The sequence below is a fragment of the Diceros bicornis genome, chromosome 5 (assembly GCF_020826845.1).
Source record: "Diceros bicornis minor isolate mBicDic1 chromosome 5, mDicBic1.mat.cur, whole genome shotgun sequence".
Taxonomy (NCBI): domain Eukaryota; kingdom Metazoa; phylum Chordata; class Mammalia; order Perissodactyla; family Rhinocerotidae; genus Diceros; species Diceros bicornis.
The window spans coordinates 27,931,277-27,953,921 of record NC_080744.1 but is presented as its reverse complement, the minus strand read 5'-3'; the positions used below and the strand labels follow the sequence as shown (position 1 = coordinate 27,953,921).

Genomic DNA, 22,645 nt, shown 5'->3' with positions numbered 1-22,645 from the left:
CCTTCCCCACTTCCCAATGCCTAAATGCTGAGCTTACATCTTTGATCTGAACTGTAAACTCCTTCTCATCCATGCCACGGCGAAGTTTGGTGAACTGAGCTGCTGCTGTGGTGACTGCAGACACTTCCTCCTCTGCCATGGAAGCTGCACTGCTACTTCGTGGTGTGGGGACTGGAGAGTCACCATATTCTCCTGGAGTCAATGACGGACTGTCTAGCAAGTGGTTGCCTGGTCCGAAAATTCCTCCTGTTACCATTTCCTGGCTCCGGCGGCTAGAAGGCCACTTCCCTGAGAGTACAGCCTGGCAGACGAGGTCAATACGGTTTATCAGGACACGATCCTGAGTGAGGAAAAAGAAATCAATACTGGTTTTAGGGCCTGAGTACTAGCTATGTGATCCTGTGACAAAAAATAGTGCTATCATTATCAGGATGGGTAAAAATTATAGAGGTAACAGTATCAGATCCCTAAATCAACTGGGAAGAGTTTCATGAAAAAACATATAGTACTAAACACTAAGAAAACCAGAACCACCTGTTCCTTTTTCCCTGTATATGTTACACTGTTATTTCTAGACTTTACGTGTCCAGGAATGAGGCTGTTACCTTGGGCCACTCAGAGGCTCTTTGTCTTTCTTGTAGCAGCAGAAGCTCAGGGGTCATTTGTTCTCCATCTTCATTTGGGAATCCATCTTGGGACATAGTGAGGGACAGGAGACTCTCTTCATCATAGAGCTTTGAGCGGGACCGGTCAGCAGCTAGAGATTATATGGAATGTGTGAGCAAAGATAGAAGAATAAAGTTATATAGGAATGGTATTATATGGGCTTTAAATAAAGGCCCAAAGAATAATAGATCTCTCAACATTCTATCATATCAAAATCCGAATCTCTCTCAGAGGATGCATTTAGATAAGAAGAGAAAGAGCAGAGAGGGGGGAAATGGGGAAGAGGGCCACCAGCCTGTCACATGCACTCACTTAGCTTCTCTTCCTTCTCGTCCTCACTCTCATCAGTGCTGGAGCTGGAGCTGGATGAGGATGAGGAAGAAGAGGATGATGGTGACAGCTTGCTCAAGTCCAGCTCAGAGTCTGAATCATCCTCATCCTCCAGTTTGACTGGTGGAACACTCCGGGAAACCAGAGGGGTAGTATCAGAGGGGGCTACTCGCATCTCATAGTCTTGTGGGGTTGGTCGGCTCCTGGCCACCACCTCATGCTCTAGCTTTAAAGTCAGACTCTCCAGACTGGGGACCTGGGCAGCTGTCTCCTCGGGTGGCTTTTCAACAGGAGCATCTGGGCGCAGGGGCAGTGGTGAGGCAGTGCGCGAGGTATACTGCTGGTGTAGCAGTGGAGTAGAGCAGCGTGACAGGGATGGAGCTGGTGCTCCTGCCTGATGGTTCTGCATATAATTCATACGGGCAGCCAGAAAAGAGAAGTCTGGGTCCTGCATGATGTTGCAGTCTGTTTGGCTCACCCCATGGCGGGCTGCCCCTCGTAGAAGCTCCCCATCATGCCGAACAGGCTCCCACCATTTGGGCAATTCGGGACCTGGAGGCTGGCATAATGCCAGCCGATCTTCCAAAAGGGGGTGGCACAAAACTTGTTCCCGTAAGCGCCGAAGCAATTCAATGCGGTAGAGAGTCCGTGAGGCCCTTTCCTCAGTGATGGGCTCAATGAACAGATTAGGGTCCGGGGGTTCTGCAAGAGATAGGGGTGGAAGGAGAAATGAACCAAGGGTTGGTTCTGTCACCATCCACTCCCACTCAACTAAGACTCTCCAGTTTTGCTTACCATCTCCAGCTGCTGGGGGAAGGCGGCACACTTGGCGGCACATGGCCACAAAGCCATGGAAGTACTTGGTAAGACTTTCATCTGTTTTTTTGTCTAGTCGAGCAAACGTGCGGAAGCGATCCCAATGGAACTGCATGGTGTCAGGGTCATACTCCACACCAAAGGTAGACACTACTCGATAGAAATCAGTTTGTTCACGCCTCGTCCATCTACAAAGGGAAGAGGAAACAGGCCACAGTGATCAAAAAAACACAGAGAAACCGGTTACTTCTTAGTGTGCTTCGAATATTTGAATACACAAAAACTGAAAGTAGGGGCAAAAAAAAAAAGGCCCAGAAGACAGCAGAAGAGGTACTAAGAGGTACTCTATATTATGTAACAATTTAAGAATTAGCAAGCTAAGGGGAAAAAATGATGCAGGCAAACAACTCAATGAGAATGGCTACATAGGAGACTTTCCTGGGAATCATGATTATGCTCACAAGTGAGGTTTTACATCACAGAGGTACAACAGTTAAAGCAAAAAAGATGGTCTCTCTGTAGGGAATTCCAAATAAATCCTTCCTAAGATGCTTTTCAGTATAGAGCCCATAGTTGAAGACAAACTGACAGCTTATCCCAAATTCCCAGCCATATTTTACCGTTGCTGTTTCTCCCGCCGTGCAATTTCTTTTAGCTTGAAGGCTGCCTCACAACGCCGCCGTCTCCGGTCCCCACGTTCCGCAGCCTCTATCTTCATCTGTTCTCTTTTGTAGCTGCGCTGATAGGCTGTTACCAGGCGCCGAAGCCTAGCTGTCAGAGCAGAGCCTGGAGGCCAAAATACATGGCCTGCCTGTTGGGTCACCTGGGCTGTGGGAAGCAAAGTAGAATGAACAGGAAATACAGGAAAGGTAGTAGAGGTAATATGGTATTTCAACCCACCCAAAGGTAAGGCTCTTAGAAATCCCAGGATGGGATAAAATTCAGTCAGTAATTCCCCAACCCCACCACCCCACACAAAATTGTACTAGTTGACCTAGAAGTTTACCTTCATCTCCATCAATCACTGAGATCTCCTCATCCATCATCATCAAGGGATCACCCTAGAGAAGGAGATCCACCCCACAGGATGGAGGGGGGAGGGAAAGGGGGAAGTTGGCACTCTGAAATCACTTTCTTATGTGTGTCATTCTATATGGCACCAAGGGATCAAGAAAAATTTCTAATGAACTCCACAAAAAAATGGAAGCAACCAACTAAAAGAATAAGAAAGTAGAACCTGAAACGTCAGTTCTTATTAATGGCTTGAAGATAATAGGACTCATGAATTTAGTAGTCAAATAATATATACTTCAATGTCCAGCTTGGGTCCCACCTCCTCCACAAAGCCATCCCTGATCTCCCCCAGCTGGTGTTACAATCTTTTCCATTAACACTTTATATTTTCAAAATGGTAACTACTTTCCATTTTGTATTATGAATGAACCAATATACTTCACGATCAGGGAATGGGAGAATACTTAACTATTTACTAACACAGAAAAGCTAGACTCATATGAAAATTCCTCACCTCATCATCTTGGTCCTTTGGGGGACCCTGGAGTGGTTTATATTCAGGATCTTCACAATCTTTATCAAAGTCAACCCTAAAATTATCCAGAAGCATGAGAAAATGTTAACAACATACCTTCTTTGACTAAGAGGAACTTAGCATGAAGACCTGGCCAAACATACAATCCAGCAAGGAACAGTCTTTTCTTTCTTGCCCAAAGGGATGGCAGGCCAGGTGCTAAGCTCTGAGTAAGTTAGGTACAGCATTCAACATAACAAAGAACTGGGAGAAACTGACCAAGTGCCATTTAAATTGCTTGAATTTGAAATGAAACCCTTTGACCCCACATTTCCTTTCTCTTGACAGCCTTTTCTATTTAACCCATTCTCCCATCCTTCCCAACTATTTACTTTTATTATTTCATTTGAATGGTCCACGCTTACTTGTTTCTTTTTACTACTTTGCTCTATTGAGCAAAAGGGTGACATAATAAATGATTTGCAATGAATAAACAACCCAATTTCCTTTGAGGGTCCTCTACTAAGCAAACTGTGGTTGTGACAATCAAAGAGAAATCTCCCAAAGATGAAGGGGTGGGTGGATATTCACGAACTAAGCCAACTATTTCACATGCCTCTCAGGTCTCCATGTGAGAAGTTTTGTTAAACTCACTGGCACCCAAACCAGGGCAATGCTGCCCTACTTGGTGGCTCAGTATTAGCATGGCAACTCATCATTGAGGCATGCATCCAGGCAGAGTAAATGCCCTTAGGTGTCAGCCACAACTAGGAGATGATAAACTAGGGCTAAAATTTCCTGAGGCTCTACCACATAAATGGCAAGGGAGAACTGCACGGCTATTATCTTTTAAGAGAACCAGTTATCCTCTCAACTACTGTAACTGTACAGAAAAGCACTGCAAAGAAAAGTGAATAAATCAAATAAACCATTTGGGAGTTAACATTAATTTTCACCCTTAATTGCATCTTATGACAATGTGTGGCTTTAGGCCAGTTTATAGAGTCCTTTCTGCTGGTCTCACTTTTTGTTAAGAATTTATCATTCATAAGCATAACCACCATTAAGAATCCCAATGGGTCAGTCAAGGCTAGAGTTACATTATCTCTTAAAGCAACTAACAGACTTCACAGGGAGGACTCAGGGCTTTAAGAGAACTAAACACCTGCTTACCCTTCCACTATGTCAGAGAAATTATCCAACACTCGATGTTCTGCTGCAATGGCTTTGTCATCTGGTCGGCCAGCCTTTTCCAGGAAGCATAAGGCTGGGTCTGCCCTCATAGTATTATATTTCTCATAGCCTAGAAGAAAATGGGCCATAAGGTGAAGAAAATCAGAGATTCATTTTAACTTTATGGTTACTTCATATGCTGCTGGAATAATTACAATATGTGGGCTACTCATTTTGCTCATAATGCAAAATATGGTTAAAATGTTAACTTGGACAGCTGTTGGGTTATATTACCATATTTAACATTTCTATAGCAATTTAGAGTCAGAGAGAGTTTTATCACTAGTTATGGAAGATAGGAATTTAATCAGAGTTTATACAGAATGGTGACAGATTTACAAAGCCATTTAACTGGTAATCTTTCTATGATTGTTCTTACTACATAGATGGGAAAACTAAAAAAGTCCAATAATTTAGGGCTGGGTCAGACATTTTCAAATGAAGGATAAGAAATTTGTACCTACAAACAAACAGGCACTCTGAATGTCTGATGAACAGTGAATGAATGAATGAATGAATGAACAAACACACTTCAGGACATCTGGACTCTTCTAAACCTCTGTGTCTCACAAGTAAATCTAAGACTACAAACGCTCACAGTTTTTCTTATCTTTTTTTCAGTTTAATGGACACTTCTCAAAAATATGTGGACTGTCATTACTTTTATTTTATAAAAGTAAATAAAAAAGTATTTTAAAAAAAGAAATGGTATTCCAATTCAGTAAGTCACTGGGCTGGAAGTTAGCGCTCGCTGCTTTTAATGCTTGAGATCTGCTATTAGGCAAGACTGAAAAGAGAGTATTCTCCCTTTATATACTCTATTTTTATTTCACTCAAACACTGTTGTTCACACCTACATCAGAGTAACTGCTGAACATTTAGATAAATGGGATGTTATACAAGTAGAACACTTTCAGGAAGCCATAGAAAAGTCATACAAACTAAGTGTGTTATTATTAACAAGAGTGGGTATATACTACCTCCCCTGATTTGTGGAAACTTAGATGCCACAACATACAGATTGGGTACAGTGATTAGAGAACAGATGGGAGACTCCCTACCTTGGGATTTAACTACCCATCTGCTCTTTATCTATTTATAGGAACTAATTGCTCTGTTCTGGATATTTAAGAATTAGTTTCTCATTCAAACATAAGTTTACTGAAGATCAATCAGAGAACTCAATTATTAGTCATGAGCATTTTGCTAAACGTTCCATCTGTGCGCATAAAAGAATAGACTAAGAGAAGGTACCTACCATGCTTAAAGACTCCAATGAGCAGGGACTTGTCAGCCTCACTGTCCCACCATGTTGTTGGAACCTCCAGCTGATCCACTACTGGGAACCATATGTCAATCTCACTAAAGGTATAAGAGGGCAGAGTCAGCCCAGCAATGCAGGAAATTAAAATGATAATCCTTGGAAAGATTATTACAGGTATCTTCTTTTACTTATTAATTTAAATGCTCACGCATCTGCCTATTCCTTCCACTGGTATCAACTATAGGATTAAAGACCTGATATACAGATTTTAATTATCAGGCATCCCGAAGATAGTATAAAATGAAATGAGTAAACCCATCTTTTCTGGAATAAGGCAGGGCATAAAGAAGAATATAGCATAACTTACCTGGCAATGGCACCTCCTAACACCTTCTCTGCCTGGTCTCCAATAACTTCCTGCCTCAGATAGTATAGCATTCGTACCCGCAAGAGCACCCTAGAATGGAGAGAGAAGAGCTGGCTCAATGGCAACGTAGAAAGTCTGAGGTAGAAAATGCTTTGGTCTTTGCTAAATTCCATCCTTACTTGTTACACTGATGTTTCAAGTGCTTCTTATAACTCTCATCTTGGAACAGAGTATCAGGGTTATATTTCCGGATCCAATCTGCCTTATGGATATCAAAAGTGCTTTGTGACTTGACTTTTTTCCCCTTGCGTCCACGGGGCACAGGGATAGACAGACCTGGGAAACGGGAGAGATTGAAGACTTGGATTGAGAAAAACCCTTGGACCTGAAAAGGATTAGGTAACCTATATAAAGAAAAAAAGTAAAGAGTTGATAATTACCTGAATGATTCTGCAATTCTTTTGTCTTGCCATTTTCAGCTGGGCTAATCAAGTCCCAAATGAAGCCTTTGATATTTTCATCCCCACGATAGTGTAGAAGACAGTACACGAGGATGGCCCGGCAAATTGTCTCCACATCTCGTTCAGTCATACGTCGCTTAAAGCGTCCATGAGACAAGATATCTCTCCACCGTCCCCAACTAGGAAAACAGAAAAGGAAATTATATTAACGTTTTCTTGGGTACTCTAATCAATGATATTCCCCAGTCTCCAAGAATCACATCTCCCAAAAGGTGGGAGACAAAAAGATCTTGGGAAAACATGGTAATAGAATAAATAGAATAAAGTTTTTCCCATTATCCCCTCTTTGGTCACAGCATCGAATTTGAAAGGCAACCAAGATGTCTATCAGGATGGAGATGCACTACCTCTGATGGCAAGGTGGGTTCTTACCCATATACCAAGAGATGCTTTTCCACCCGAAAGCAGTCAGTGCGCCCATAGGTATGATGACGGTCATGTCGGCGAGAGCGTGGCCGCTCGTCATCTTCACTTTCCAAATCAGAGAATTCCACCAGGTCATCATCTTTCAGAGTGCTGAAGTGGCGAGTCTGTTTTCGTACTCTAGGTGTGTCAATCACCAAGTTATTCTATGCAGAGAACAGAAGAAGTAACTCTCTTCATGATACGATCATGGGAAAGGAATTAAGACAATCATGGACTGAAACAGACTTGGAGGGGCCAGCCCGGGGGTGCAAGCAGTTAAGTGCGCGCTCTCCACTGAGGCAGTCCGGGGTTCGCCAGTTCGGATCCCGGCTGTGCACTGACGCACTGCTTGGCAAGCCATGCTGTGGCGGTGTCCCACATAAAGTGGAGGAAGATGGGCACAGATGTTAGCCCAGGGCCAGTCTTCCTCAGCACAAAAAAAAAAAAAAAGGAGGATTGGCAGATGTTAGCACAGGGCTGATCTCACAAAAAAAAAAAAAAGAAATGAAATAGACTTGGAGGTAACATTTGTAAATATTCAAAGAGATTTTTTTTAGAGCATACGAAATAATCTACAGGGACTCAGGAAGCAAAATTAAGTGGAGGATGTCTAAGTAGTTTTCTGGGGGCGCCTACGTAGAAAGTTTTTATAATGGCCGTTCTATATAATACACCATCATAAACCAAGGTCAGCACTGAAGAATCAGAGCAGCGATAAAGACTCCTGAAAATAATGTGTCTTCTGCAATATTTCCTTCTAAAGGCAAAGGAAGCTCACCTTGCTGTTGAGTAGATCCATGTCTAGGTCAGCCTTTTTGGCCCACTTTTGCCAAAAGTTGGGGTCATCCAGAGAAATATCTGTCCTATTTTCAGAAGCAACAAAGCTTGCCTAGTAAGGAACAAAGGAACAGAGTAAAGTTGACTATAACACTTTTTGAGCAATGGGAAACCAATAACTATATTTAAAAAATATATTTAAATTCTAGAGATTCATGTCTCTGTCTCTGCTTCTCTAGCCTCTGGCACAGACAGAACACACCTTTGCGAAGGTAGAACCCTTTCCTTCAGACTCAATGGTGATGGTTGTGGTCCGTCTTAACAAGATCTGGTCAATGTCCTCTTCACAAAACTTGGAGCCCTCATCATCTTCCTCCATTATGGCTGCATATGCTCCTTTTCGTAAAAGATCTTCTATCTCCTTCTTGGAGAATTGTTGGATCTACAAAATCCAATAGAAAGATGAAAAGACTACCAAGAGAATATTGGTGAGTCTGTATCTAACCGTATCATACTATTTTAGTTTACTATATTTTAAAAAACAATAATTGAGAATCCAAAAAAGGTGGTCAGATTCCTGTACAAAAATAGCTTTTGTCTCTCTATCAAAATGAGACCTGCTACAAACGTATCTAGAGACAAAGAGGACTCACTCCAGTAATGTTGCCATCTCGACCACTCATGGACTGAAGCACAGCCTTATCCAATCCCAACTTGAGGCTAGCCTTATCAAACATCTCTCTCTCATAAGAATTACGAGTGATGAGACGGTACACCTTCACAGCTTTGCTCTGCCCAATTCGATGACAGCGTGCCTGGGCCTGGTTAAAGAACAAAAAAGGAAAAAAAGGGCAAAGATAACATAAAATCGGGGGGAGAAAGGATTCAAAATACCAATTCACATCTATAAAGCAGCCATGAGAACAACTCAAAATCAAAAGTCAATTTCAAGATGAAATTTTGCCCCATGATGTAGACCAGGGGTTAGCAAACTATGATCTGTAAGACCACCTGTTTCTGTAAATAAAGTTTTTCTAAAACACAACCCCACCCATTCATTCACATAGTGTCTATGGCTGCTTTTGTGCTCCAAGAGCAGAGGTGAGTCACAAGATCGTATGGTCTGCGGGCCGGCCCCATGGCTTAGCGGTTAAGTGCGTGCGCTACTGGCGGCCCGGGTTCGGATCCCGGGTGCGCACCGACACACCGCTTCTCCAGCCATGCTGAGGCCGCGTCCCACATACAGCAACTAGGATGTGCAACTATGACATACAACTATCTACTGCGGCTTTGGGGAAAAAAAAGGAGGAGGACTGGCAATAGATGTTAGCTCAGAGCCGGTCTTCCTCAGCAAAAAAAAGAGGATTAGCATGGATGTTAGCTCAGGGCTGATCTTCCTTACAAAAAAAAAAAAAAAAAGATTGTATGGTCCGCAAAGCCTAAAATATTTACTATTGGTCCTTCACAGAAAAAGTCTGCTGGTTTCTGATCTAGACTGCCACCCCTAAATAAGTAAACAATTCCATACTCTCTGAAGGACCAGTCTTTCTAAGAGATCCTGATCCTGTTGAAAAACTTTCCAGGTTAGGTAGGTAGTTCCTAAGACAATGATTTCCTTTACCTGCAGGTCATTTTGTGGATTCCAGTCTGAATCAAAGATGATGCAGGTATCAGCAGCTGTGAGATTAATACCAAGTCCACCAGCCCGCGTGCATAGCAAGAAGACGAAGCGGTCTGAATCAGGCTTGCTGAAGCGGTCAATAGCTGCCTGTCGAAGGTTGCCTCTAACTCGCCCATCAATACGCTCATATAAGTACCTGCATGGGAGTCACAGAAAAAAAATTCAATTGGCTAAGCAGAAAAAGACCCCCAAATAGCAGAGTAGAATCAATACCAGTAACTCCATATCTCCAGTTGACCAAAAACCTTATCAGAAAAGTTGACAGTGAGAGTCTTAAATACTGCTCTTATCCCAGTCCTAGTCAACTTTAATTAAACCCAGGCCTTCCTATTCTTGGTAGCTTTCTGAAGATACAGTCAACACAAAGCGAGGGATGACTCTTTTCTCACCTCCTCTGGATTAGATAATCCTCTAGGATATCTAGGCAGCGTACCATCTGGGAGAAGATCAGAACCTTATGGCCACCAGCTTTAAGTTTTGGAAGTAACTTGTCAATAAGAACCAATTTGCCAGCTGAACGAACCATGGCCTGCAAGTGGAAGTCATGAGGTATAATATGGCAAGCTTCTCGAAATTCTGTTAGGATTTTTTCTTCTGCACCTGCCAAAAGAAAAATCAAACTTGATAGTGAGATCTAGAGAAACACACTAAGGCTGTAGATTTATTTAACTGACATAAGGAAGACATAAGGAAGCAAAGGAAAAAGGTAATCTAACTTGAGATCAACATTTCTCACACACAGATTTAAGCACCCAAAAATCCTAAATCATCTTCAACTGTGTTATACAAAATACTCCAAGTAAGTCAGGCTTAAGACAGTAACTGGATAAAAGACGTAAATATGTGAACAAGGACTAGGACAATACATGCAAACCACTATTACCATCCTACTGGCATCCAAAACAGAAATAGAAAAACAGAGTACCAGTGAGGACATTTATCCAGAGAATGGAATGACTTGAGTTCTTATTCATGCAATTCTAAACACTAAATCCTATTTAATTTTGGAGATTATGCAGGATCAAGGGAGTAGAAAGCACCAGAGAAAGATATTCCACATAAGAACTGTTTTAAAAGGGGAACGCCCTTCCACTTCCAAATTAGGCTAGATGGGTAATGCATCCATTGTTCCTGAGGAATATCATTTAGAAAGTAAAAACAGGTAATACACAAGTGCAGGTATTTTCCAGGAGTTCTCTCACCATTGATGAGATACGGGTGGTTGCAGCATTTGCGCAACTCCATCATTGTGTTGAGTAGATTAGGCATGTTAGTATGACCTGCTCCTTTAGAAAGAAAGGAGAAATTCTTCTCCAAAATAGCTCGGTAGTATTTCTTTTGGATGTTGGTCAACTCTACTTCAATAATAGTTTCCTGTTTGGGTGCAAGATTTTTTTCAACATCCTCTTTGAGTCTTCTCAGCATCATTGGCTTGAGAATGGCCTGTAGCTTTTGAACCTGTGCCCAATACAGAGAGAAAAGAAATCAATAGCATGAAGATCAACATTCTTACAGTATGTGGAAACACAGAGAAACACAATGAGAGTTTTCTAGTATCTGAGAAATGTGGATTTTGGACAATGCCACAAATGATGTAGTCACAAGGTTATAAGGAGTTCAGAAGGGCCCTTGATGTCTATTGGCAGTAGATGTCTGCCTACTACAAACTTTACCTTTTTTGTCCTGGGTTAATACCTCATCAGATAGACTTCTTACCTGTTCCTCCGTCTTGAGATCCCCAAAGTCCTTGAGGAACTCTGATTCTGAGGGAAATTGTGAAGGTTCCAAGAAATGAAGTAAGCTAAACAGTTCTTCCACAGTATTTTGCAATGGTGTTCCTGTGAGTAGTACTTTGTGTTCCTAGAAATGGAGAAAACAGAAGAACGATAAAACTCAAAAGCACAAAGGACTTCTGGGATTTTCTATCAAGTATATAACTTTTGCTTTAGCTTTTTTATCAGTAAAATTATGGGGGACCAGATTACTATCTTTTCTTTCACTTGCTCTCTCTTTTAATAAACATAAAATATTCAAGAAAACCCTTGATATTATTTAAAATATTGAATTAATTATTATGATTATAAGCAAGTAAAGAAATATTCAGAATATGTTTTTTTCCAATTACATATCCTTTTCCACACTCAACTCCCCACAGATATGCTAATAATATGTCCCCCTCTAGGGAATGTACCTGTGCTGGATTAAATATGGCCATTAATTCTTTGTAGTTCCTTCTATCAAGGTTCACCCCTTGAATCTGGGCTTGCCTTGTGACTTGCTCTGACAAAGAGAATGTAGTAGAAGTGATATTGTGTGAGTTTCAGAGCCTATACCTCAAAGGCCTTGCAGCTTCCACCTTTGCCCTCTTGGAACACTGCCCTGATTCTACTGTGTAATGAAGCAAAGTCTGGCCTACTGAGGATGACAGTCCATGTGGAAGATGACCCAGGCACCCTAGCTGACAACCAGCACCAACTGCCAGTGGCAGCCGCATCACTGACTCCAGGCAAGATCACTAAAAAAATGGCCTAGCTGAGCCTAGTCCAAGTCACTGAGCTATAGAATCACGAAAAACAGAGTTGTTGTTTTAAGTAACTAAGTTTTGAGGTATTTTGTTATGCAGCAATAGGTAACTAATATAGTACCCTACCTCTCCATCTGGTTGAGAACCACTGACCTACAATTGCCTTCTAATTCTAAAATTTATATGACTTTTATATGGCTTTCAGGTTACCATTCCCATGGGCCATACCTACCACCCAATACCAAAATTCTGATTCTTTTTTCTGCTCTGCTAAATTAGGGTTATATTAACTCCATAGGAAATTAGAGTTATTTTAATTCCAAGTGTTTCTGCCACAAGTCAGTGTGAGGAACTCACCAAGTCCATGTGCTTGAGACTATCAAGCAGCTTGCAATTACGGTTCTTTAGTCGATGGGCCTCATCAATGATGACACAACGCCATTCAATCTCACGAAGCTCAGGACAGTCTGACAAAATCATCTCAAAAGTGGTGATCAGGGCATCAAACTTGTATGCGCCTGGGATGAGGCGCCCCTAAGCATGAAGGCAGTCAAGTCAGAAAAGGCCTAAAATGTACCTAAATGAGGACTCTTCTGATTTCTCTTTTCTATATTCAGGCAGGCTTAATAGGAAATAACAACTGCACCACCACCCACCTCTGCTGCTGTTTATCTTCCTAACAAACAGTGCTAAGTCACTGAATGTAAGATACATTGCCTCCTCAACATACTCAGCTTCTTGGGAAAATGACAGACCTCACTGAACAAAGCTGGATATTTTTGATTCTGCTGCATGCCTAGCTCATGTATCTCAGTCCTAGATCGTTCATTGTTTAACAATGAAATCCACAAATGTTGGGCATTGCTGAAACATACAAGACAAAACTAAAAGTGAAAATAGCTAATATAGTATGTGGTGATATTGGTTACTACCTAAAAGTAGACAGAATAATTGAATCATCTTAACAAAATTAAGAGCAACAAAATATGACTTGAATAAATTTGGTTTGGTAGAGATAAAAACCACAGACAACTAATGATACAAAAGAAATTCATAAAATTCGATGTTAAGAACTGATGGATGATTCAAATATTTATTTTCAAATTTATATAGAAAAAGAAATTGATCTTGATGAAAATTTTAGTAGACTTTAAAAAAAGAAAAGAAAGGAAATAGCTTAAGTTCACCACCGTATGGATCAAGGAATTAAAATGGCTAAGTGAATTTTATTCTGGAAAATACTTTTCTTAATGAAAACTCATCAATGCTGGTAAAATTCTATTTAAAAGTATATGTATTCACAAATAAAGTCATAACTTCCACTGAATCAAAATGTCTACTGGATAAAAACAGCCAAGTCAAAAAAACGCAGCGCACAATCTAGACAAAAAATGCCTTGAAGCACAGAGAGTTCAATAAAAGTCTTTTATTCATATAAAAGTCTCTAAAATACCAGGTACCTTGGCCTACTCTCTCTAAACCGTAACATTCCCATGACATCCAACTCACCCGAGAATCTTTGCAGTACATTTCATATTGCTGAATCATCTGCCGGCTGGCCAGACTGCCATGGTACACAATAGTGTTCATCTCTGTCCATGTATTGAATTCTCGCTCCCAGTTAGTAATTGTGGAAAGTGGGGCAATGACCAGGAAGGGGCCATGGATGCCCACATTATATACCTCCTGCAAGAAGGCGATAGACTGAATAGTTTTGCCCAATCCCATCTCATCAGCCAGGATGCAGTTCTGCCTGTAGATTCATCATGGAAAAAGAAAAGCATGTCAAAAGATAATATCTTTAAAAAAGTACGTAAAAGGAAACTCTTTCAACAGAAAACGAATGAAAACAATCCCAGACTAAGCCTACATCTTATGGGCCCACTCTTTTTTCTTTACCTGTTATACCAATTAAAGAGCAGCCAATTAACTCCTTCCAACTGATATTCCCGTAACTGGTTTCTGTTTTTATACTCATGTGACAGTTCCAACTTCTTCCAGGCACTTGCCTGCGGACGATTCTAAAAAATAGAAAATTTGAATAAATGGGCTGGAGACACTAACAAACTTAGGCAAACTTACTAGGTAGTTTTAGTAGTTGAAGTCAATTATTGCTTGGATTAAAACATGTTAAATATATTGCAATCCATGAGTTCATACTGACACTTTAAAAAAAAGAGGAAAAACCCACTGGTCACTTTTGGAGGATGCTAGGGAACTATTAATTATTTTGAAAACTGGGAAATAAAGAAAAGAACAAAGCACTTATCCTTCTTTCCTATACCATCTGTACTTCAGGGTAACCAAATAGTAGGTGAAACATATTTATTTTTATAGAAGATTCTGGCTAATAAATGAAGAACTAAATTAAATTCGGGCTAATAAATGAAGAACTAAAGAATTAAAATATCACCATTTAAAAATTCTTAAAGAATGGGTCTAGGCAATGATCATAAATGGCTGATAATATCACAAAAGACAACCTGATGGAATCACCTATGAAGTAGATTTAGTAGCCCCCCTCCCCCATCTGATTAAGCCTCTAGAACAGTGATATCTAATGAACTGTCTACAATGATAGAAGATGTTTTATATCTGCCACTAACCACATGTAACTACTGAGTATTTGAAATGTGGCTAGTGGCTACTGTATTGGACAGCACAGCTCTAAAAAGTTCTAATGGACAGCACTGCTCTCCATCTAACCATTTATGTGAAATAGGAGGGACACAGAACATGTTAAAAGGTACCAAGGGAAATGCAATTGGCAAACTTCAGACTGTGAAAAACCCTAGAGAACAAATCACCTCGTTTCTTCAAGAGAAAATTACAAAGTAAGGAGAGGAAATCAAGGGGGAACTATAATTAAGAGACATTTGAGACATATTAACCAATAGCAATAGATGGACCTTATTCAGAATCCAATTCACACAATTTAACAAAAATTAGAAATAATCAGGATATACAGTGATTGGTTATTTGATTATATTTAGGTATACAGTGATTAGTTATTTGATTATATTTAGGAATGGTTAAATTTTTTCAGGTGTAATAATGGTATTATTTATCTTTTAGACAAACACTGAAATATTTACAGATGAAATAAAGGAATCTGGGATTTGCTTTATAATAATCTGGGAAACAGGGAAATGAATGGGTAGAGAAATACATGAAACAAGATTTGCGACGTGTTAACTGTGAAAGTTGGGTGATGAGTCCATTATACTAAATATACTATTTTTTCAACTTTCATACGTTTGAAAATTTCCACAATAAAAACCCAAAACAACATAAACTTCTATAGGGGAAAAATTAAATAATTTCCTATATGGGCTTTACATTCCAAATGCAAATGTACTTACCACCCTTTTGAGTTCTGGGTGCCTTGACTGGATCCGTTTAAATTCTCGAATCTTGCCCTCATCAACATCCTCTTTCAGCTCCCATGTACTATCCTCATAGGGCAGGGAGCACCATTTCACCAGGTAGTAAATTACAGGCTAGGAGAGAAGAAGTCAAAGCCTTAATAAACTGATTCTGTGTCTCTGCTGTGGTTAAAAGATAAGAATTTGACTGTAGAATCAGGTCACAAAGAGTCAATACCTAAAAAGGTGCTGAAAATGTCAGCCTGAAAACACCAACCACAGGCACATCTGTTGATGCACTGTACAATTCACGGCTTTGATCATTCTTCCAGGCAATTTATCAGAATCTGTTCTAAAAGTGAAATTTCTACCCAGTAGTTTCTAGAACACTAAGCACTGAAACATTATGCTCATCAACCAAGCAGATGAAAAAAAAAATTCTTTTCCTATATTGTGTTGAATTAGGTTGAAATTAAAAGATACGGCTCTGTTCCATACTACTCTCCTGGCACCAAACTTGATACAGTGAAAGCCAGGCTACTTTTAGAAGTAAGGAATAGGTTAAACCCATAGGAGCAGAGCAGGGCTGACACCAAGCTTCTGAGCTCCTAGAGTGCAGATGCTACTTCAAAAAGCAGTCATATAGCAGTAATGTGATATTTCCTTGTGAGACTCGGGAAGCTAGGAGATAACTACGAGAGTTATCACTGAAGAAGGGTAACAAGAGTGAAGACAAAGAGGAAATGCTGAAGCTCCAACTACAGTACTATGCTCTATGTAGGCATTCCACTGCAGAGGAAGGGGCAGTGACCGATGCTAAAATGGCTCCTATTCTCACCACTCAAGATGATGACTGCACAGACTGCATTTCCTTTTTTGGCTTATATGAAGCAAGAATGATTAAACTGGGCCTAGTATAATCAACAGGAATCTCTAATTATTGATTCATAGAATGAATGCCTAAAACAGCCCATGAGAAGTTTGAAGATATAAGTGCCTCAACAGAGTCACAAATCAAGGAATCTCTAGAATTAACCGAGTTGCTCTTTAACCTTTTTCCTTATTGTAGTGACTCAGGTTACTTTCTATGTAAAGCCATTTGTCCAGTTCACATATTTCAAACATCATAAATTACTTTTCCAAAAACTTTAATATTTATTATAATTAATTCCACTACTAGGTAATGTAAAAAGGATGACAAATTAAACTCATTTTGGAAAGGGGGAAAATGGGTACAGAGAATGTTATTATCCAAAACTGGGAGCATAAATTACAGTACCAGGGTACTAAAACATTTTCATCTGTCATGCCAGTTGCAACACATTCCAAAGGGGCCTAATCAAAGGCCAATTACTTTTGGAAGGGTAAGTATGGTGGCAGAGAGGATACGATTTTCAAGGCTAAGAAGGCTGAGATCCTGAAAATGATGAGAAGCATTTAACAGTAACTAACCTTTTCTGAGTAATATCTGGTCCATTCCCTACTCACCTCTCACAAATGAACAACAAACAAATGCTTTTTGGGTTAGGTAGAATAGATGTTATCTGAAGCATGCCTGTTAGCATTTGAAGACATATTGAATTGTAATAGGTCCTGGACACCTAAGGTTCTATCCGAGTGACCCTGAAGGTTTATAAAATAGAGCAAACTTTGGAATTTTACAGAGGTTAGACTTGGACTCTTAGATCCTGTAAGGATGATGTGTGGGAGCAAGTTATTTAGCCTGTGAGCGAGCCCAGCTCACCACCTGCCACTGATATCTTAACAAGGTTGTGTTGCTCTCTATTGGTCATTGTGTAAGCAGGAACTGTCAGAAGTGATAAAAACTTCATGAAATATGGCCCTGCAAAGCTAAACCAACGACTATTTAAAGTAAAAAGAAAGCGAAGAATTCTAAGGAAATGGTGGTTCATAGCCTAAGTAAGTTTGAAATAAATTTAAATGAGAGAATGTTGAACTCATTAGTGGCTTAGATCTGTATGCCTCTTATTTGGAAAATGAAAAAAGTGATATATGAAATTCTATCAGCAAGTGTTTTAGTGTATTTAAAATCTGCTCCCCAAACTAAGAAAGCTTTAGTGCAGTGATTCCCAAATCAAGCTATACATGAGAATCCCCTGGAGAACCAACTTAAAAATACAGATCTCCGAGTCCCACCCTAGACCTACTGAATCTGAATCTGTGAGAGTGGGAACCCATAATCTGTTTAAAAGTACAGATTCAAATGCCGTAGATCTGTTTTAATGACAAATGATAATGCATTTAAGTTCGGGAAATAATTCTCAACAACAACACGGAGAAAGCTATGAATCTGTACAAGTATTTTTTTTTTGTGAGGAAGATCAGCCCTGAGCTAACATCTGGCAATCCTCCTCTTTTTGCTGAGGAAGACTGGCCCTGGGCTAACATCCATGCCCATCTTCCTCCACTTTATATGGGACGTCGCCACAGCACGGCTTGACAAGTGGTGCGTCGGTGTGTGCCCGAGATCTGAACTGGCGAACCCCAGGCTGCCGCAGCAGAGCACGTGCACTGAACCGCTTGCACACTTAACTGCTTGCGCCACCGGGCCAGCCCCCTGTACAAGTATTTTTATATTCATAAGTTTGGAGATTTGTGAAGTATCACTTTCCCTCTCCCCACCTCTCACCCTCAACTGCACATCAAGGGTCTCTGATATAAAATCTGAGACCAAGGGGAATGAGTACTTGTAAATATAGCTCCCAGTACTTATGAATATAATACTTATAAATATAGCTCCTAGATGTTGACTTTATGGGAATCTTTCTTTTTAGTATCTCTCCCTACTCCCTTACCCTCCCATTATCATTCTAAAGATCCCTCAGAATAATTAAAAAACACTTTTTCAGTCCAAAGGATTTTTCAGCCATATCTGAAATATAAAGGATGGGCAAGCAGACCAGCAGAAATGTATAAGAGACCTTTCATGTTCCTCCACGACCCTACTCACCTCCCCATTGTCCTTGTCAATACTGTGAGACTCATCCAATATCCTATCCACCTCTACGTAGTCTGGATTGAAGGGCTCTTCATCCTAGAGGAATTATGAAACCAAACAATAAGACCAAAAGATCACTGTCCAGTAAACCCATCCCTCCTCCATTCCACCTTTAGCTGATGACCCTACTTCAAAATTTATTAAGGAAACAGAAGCCATCAGAAGGGAGTTCCTAATTTTCACAATATCAAATCCTATAAACTTAGCTGTGTCTGCACCCATCTTCTCGCCTGTTACCAGAGAAAGTGTCTCATCTTTCTAACAGAGGCCATTCTCTCCATATATGCTCTGGATTCCATCCCTTCTCACCTTTTAAGGAATCTCTCTCTACTGGATCATTCCCATAACATACAAACATGCTGTAGTATTTCATATCTTAAAAAGATCTCCCTTGACTTTACATTCACCTGCAACTATTTTTCTGTTCTGCTTCATACCCAAACTTTCCCAAGAGTTTTAAATACATGGGATCTCCATTTCATCACCTCCTTCACTTGTCCATCCACTCCACAATTAAACTACTGTTTTCAAGGTCATTAATGATCTTCAAATTGCCAAATAAAATGGAAACACTTCTGTATTCATGTTACTTTACCTCTACACAGTATTCAATAATTCATCATTCTCTCCTTAAAGCACTTTCTTCCCTTGGCTTTTCTGAGACACCATACTCTCTTGGTAGCCCCCTCCACCTTTATTTTGGTTTTGTTTTGGCCAATTCTTAATCACTTTCACTGGTTCTTTTCCTTCTAAGTCTCTGGTAACCAGCTTTTGGGTGGTCCCAAGATAAATAACCCAAGGCTGCAAAGATCTCAAAGGAACCTTAAGGAAAAAATCCCTCCTTCTTAAGGTACTTTTTTTTTGGTGACATATCTTTTTCCTAAGCTTTCTCCTACCACTCTGGCATATAATCCCTTCTCCTTCACCTGGACCTCTAAATTTGGGAGAATTCCTTAAAGCCTGGTTCTGGAATCATATCCATTCTCTTATAGAAAGAAATTTCTATAAGAAAGTACAGAACTATTAGAAAGTATAGAAATTTCCTCACAGGTAACTTTATTCATTATTAAGGCTTTAATAACTATTTATATGCTGATAAATTCCAAACTTTAATTGCAGCCTGAAAAATCCAGATTTGTATATCCACCCGCTAACTAGACATATGTTAAGGAATTTTATGCTTAACATGGTCTAAACTAAATTTGTGATTTTCCCCAAATCAGTTGCTTCTAAAACCTTTCATACTTCAATAAATGATCCCACCTCACCCATTTGCTCAGACCAGAAGCCCTTTATACATGCCATCACACCAAGTGCTGTCAAATTCTACTTTAAAATAAATTCAAACCTACCCACTCCCTTTATCCACTGAAACCACTCCAGTCTAAGCCATGATAATTTCTCATGTAGAAAATTGCAACTGCCTCCTTACTGCTCATCCTACTTTCTTGCTCAATCCATTTTCCAAAGTGTAGGTGATCTTTTAAAAGTGAAAATTGGGGCCGGCCCCGTGGCTTAGCGGTTAAGTGCGTGCGCTCCGCTACTGGCGGCCCAGGTTTGGATCCCGGGCACGCACTGACACACCGCTTGTCTGGCCATGCTGAGGCCGCGTCCCACATGCAGCAGCTAGAAGGATGTGCAACTATGACATACAACTATCTACTGGGGCTTTGGAGAAAAAAAGGAGGAGGATTGGCAATAGATGTTAGCTCAGAGCCGGTCTTCCTCAGCAAAAAGAGAGGATTAGCACGGATGTTAGCTCAGGGCTGATCTTCCTCACACACACACAAAAAAAGTGAAAATTGGAATATGTCTTTGACCTGTTTTACATAGTTCAGTGGTTTCCCTTTGAACTTAGAATAAAAGCAAAAGGAAAACCAAACTGCTTAAAAGGTAAAGAAGCACTCGCTTGGCCTGATTTCTAATCTCATTTTAAGCCATTCTCTCTCTATTGCACATCAATTGCACTGTCCTTTCAGTTCCTCATCCGGTCTCAGAGGCTTCACGTATGTTATTTCCCATGCCAAGGATACTATTTATGTGTGTTCATGGCCTAGCTAACTCCTATTCATACATCAATTTTCAGAGAATCTTCCCTAATCATCCAAAGTAAAGCAGGCATTTTCTTTTTTATGTCTCCTTGTGCTCTTTCTTTCCTGGCACTTACCGCAATTTGAATTATTTTTTGACACCTCTCTCTCCCCAGTTAGACAGTGAGCTACATGCGAACACAGACCATGTCTAGTTTTTTTACCATAGTGACTAACACATAATAAATGAATGACTGATTTGGTTATATGGCCTACCTTTTGTTAAAGGCAGATTTAATTGGCATATAAGTTAGTCAGTAGAGCTTGGTTCAATGGTCACAAATTGTACATCAAATACCAACTGGAATGGGATTATAGTTTCATTGTGCATTTCACAAATTAGGCTTTAAAAGAATATGGATGAAAAAACACAACCCAATTATCATTATTTTCATATAAAAGAAATTATAAAACCTACATGGTCCTACTTGCCCTCTCCGGGTGATGCGGAAAATAATTCATTTATTGGCAAACCTGGTGATATAGTTAGCTTTATCAGATGTATTCAGCCAGAACTGTTTTTTTTGCTGAAGCTACATATTATTCCTTCTCTCAATCTTTCTCACTAGACCGTTTCTCCTTTAGCTAAGAAGCTTTGAAAAATAATCCTTCTTCTCAAGGATTTAGTACTGTATATAGAATAAAGATGAAAAATCCCAGTTTGGCAACGGGATATGTACACAAAGCTTGCAAAGCAAAATGGCGAGTTAAAATATGGCTCAAGAAACCCTTATGCGTACTCCAGTGTTTAACCTGCAGTAACAATGGATAGAGGAAAGTAAAGCTCCTTTATTATCATTTCTAGTTGTACTGGATTAAAAATTAGAGAAAATATTCTCTCTCATTAATATGGTTGCTTACGTCTACAGATACCATCAACTGCTAAAGACTGACATTAGAGGAAGAAGCATGTGTCAAGTGGACCAGAAATCAGTTTATCATCCGTTTTCAAAATACATCATGAATATAGAGAAAGTCAATTTTAAAATACTCTATAACTTATGAAAAGACCATATTTAGACCTAGGAAAACAAAGCATGGGGCAATTAAGAAAAGTCCAATAATCAAAATGAAACTTTATACCCATTTATGCAAAGCAACTATAAGTCTTTTGAAGAATGCACCTAGGCTGATAACCCCAGTAATTTATGCTTCTATGAAATAGGCAATACCTATTCCTAATTACCTCATGGAAGAAGTGTCTCATCTGAGCCATTTTAGTTTTGAAGCGCTTTAGTTTTTGATGAATCCTCTTATCCTTCTCTAGCTGGGAGATGGTAGCCCATTCACAGTGCAGATAGGAGCTGAAGGGGATGGAAATAGCCAGTCATGGTGTGAGAAAGAGGAATTGGTAGGCTAGTGTTTGAGATTTGGGGATTAGCCAGAAGCAGACATAGTGAGTACATGCTTAAATAGGGAGACAGTCTCTTAGGTCAGCGCTTCTTAAACTTGATTTTGTACACAAACCACCTGGTCTGGGGTGGGCTTACAAGTTCACATTTCTAACAGGCATCCAAATGATGCTAATTCTGCTGGTCTACAGATCACACTTTGAGTAGCAAGATCTTAATGTTAGACTAAGGTATAGAGGACCACAAGGGATTTGATTATCAAGAACTACCCTTGCCCCACCTTCCTGCAGGGAAATGATAAGAATCATGTCAATTCCTGAACTTTTCTCTGAATAGCCATTTTCCTCACCGAAAATAATTTGGACTAGGACATGATAAAAAAGGGACATATTCCCACCCAAGATAACTATGCAGGAGAACTTTTTACAACCCTGTGGAGTTTAGGGTGAAAAGCTTTTTGCACAGATCACATACTAGTTCTTGTACTTGACAAAGAATTCTTCTGCTTCAGTATATTGTCCAGAAGGAAGCTGAGAAGAAAGAAATTATAGTTACTAATACCTTATATGTCAGAGAGAGAACATTTAACTTTAACCACACATGGTATTGCTTCATACCAATGCTACCAGAATATATTATTGACTGAGGGATTAAAGAACTAACCTGGTACTTCAATACTAGAGGCCTGATAGCTGGAGAAAATAAGC

At 39.9% G+C, this 22,645-nt stretch overlaps 1 protein-coding gene and 1 non-coding gene across 9 annotated transcripts in view; both read right to left on the bottom strand.

The window, feature by feature from the left end:
* CHD8 (chromodomain helicase DNA binding protein 8) overlaps positions 1-22,645 on the bottom strand; it is a 57,529-nt gene that overhangs the window by 4,824 nt on the left and 30,060 nt on the right. For 7 of the 8 annotated variants that reach the window (XM_058541012.1, XM_058541017.1, XM_058541018.1 and 4 more), the window contains exons 8-34: positions 22,413-22,468; positions 21,773-21,890; positions 18,449-18,532; positions 15,475-15,612; positions 14,012-14,133; positions 13,622-13,865; positions 12,470-12,646; positions 11,305-11,448; positions 10,791-11,046; positions 9,978-10,188; positions 9,529-9,724; positions 8,561-8,728; positions 8,170-8,349; positions 7,909-8,019; positions 7,098-7,294; positions 6,645-6,844; positions 6,384-6,564; positions 6,205-6,294; positions 5,832-5,935; positions 4,514-4,643; positions 3,341-3,416; positions 2,819-2,873; positions 2,433-2,640; positions 1,792-2,000; positions 979-1,698; positions 606-757; positions 38-340 (exon numbers count right to left, since the gene is read on the bottom strand). In XM_058541012.1, the coding sequence (XP_058396995.1) occupies positions 38-340; positions 606-757; positions 979-1,698; positions 1,792-2,000; positions 2,433-2,640; positions 2,819-2,873; positions 3,341-3,416; positions 4,514-4,643; positions 5,832-5,935; positions 6,205-6,294; positions 6,384-6,564; positions 6,645-6,844; positions 7,098-7,294; positions 7,909-8,019; positions 8,170-8,349; positions 8,561-8,728; positions 9,529-9,724; positions 9,978-10,188; positions 10,791-11,046; positions 11,305-11,448; positions 12,470-12,646; positions 13,622-13,865; positions 14,012-14,133; positions 15,475-15,612; positions 18,449-18,532; positions 21,773-21,890; positions 22,413-22,468 (4,830 nt within the window). The remainder of the gene's footprint in view (positions 1-37; positions 341-605; positions 758-978; positions 1,699-1,791; positions 2,001-2,432; positions 2,641-2,818; positions 2,874-3,340; positions 3,417-4,513; positions 4,644-5,831; positions 5,936-6,204; positions 6,295-6,383; positions 6,565-6,644; positions 6,845-7,097; positions 7,295-7,908; positions 8,020-8,169; positions 8,350-8,560; positions 8,729-9,528; positions 9,725-9,977; positions 10,189-10,790; positions 11,047-11,304; positions 11,449-12,469; positions 12,647-13,621; positions 13,866-14,011; positions 14,134-15,474; positions 15,613-18,448; positions 18,533-21,772; positions 21,891-22,412; positions 22,469-22,645) is intronic. The other variant, XM_058541015.1, reaches the window with a different exon arrangement.
* LOC131406665 (small nucleolar RNA U6-53/MBII-28) lies at positions 3,955-4,064 on the bottom strand. The gene has a single exon (XR_009220291.1). It is a non-coding gene; the product is annotated as a small nucleolar RNA U6-53/MBII-28 (small nucleolar RNA).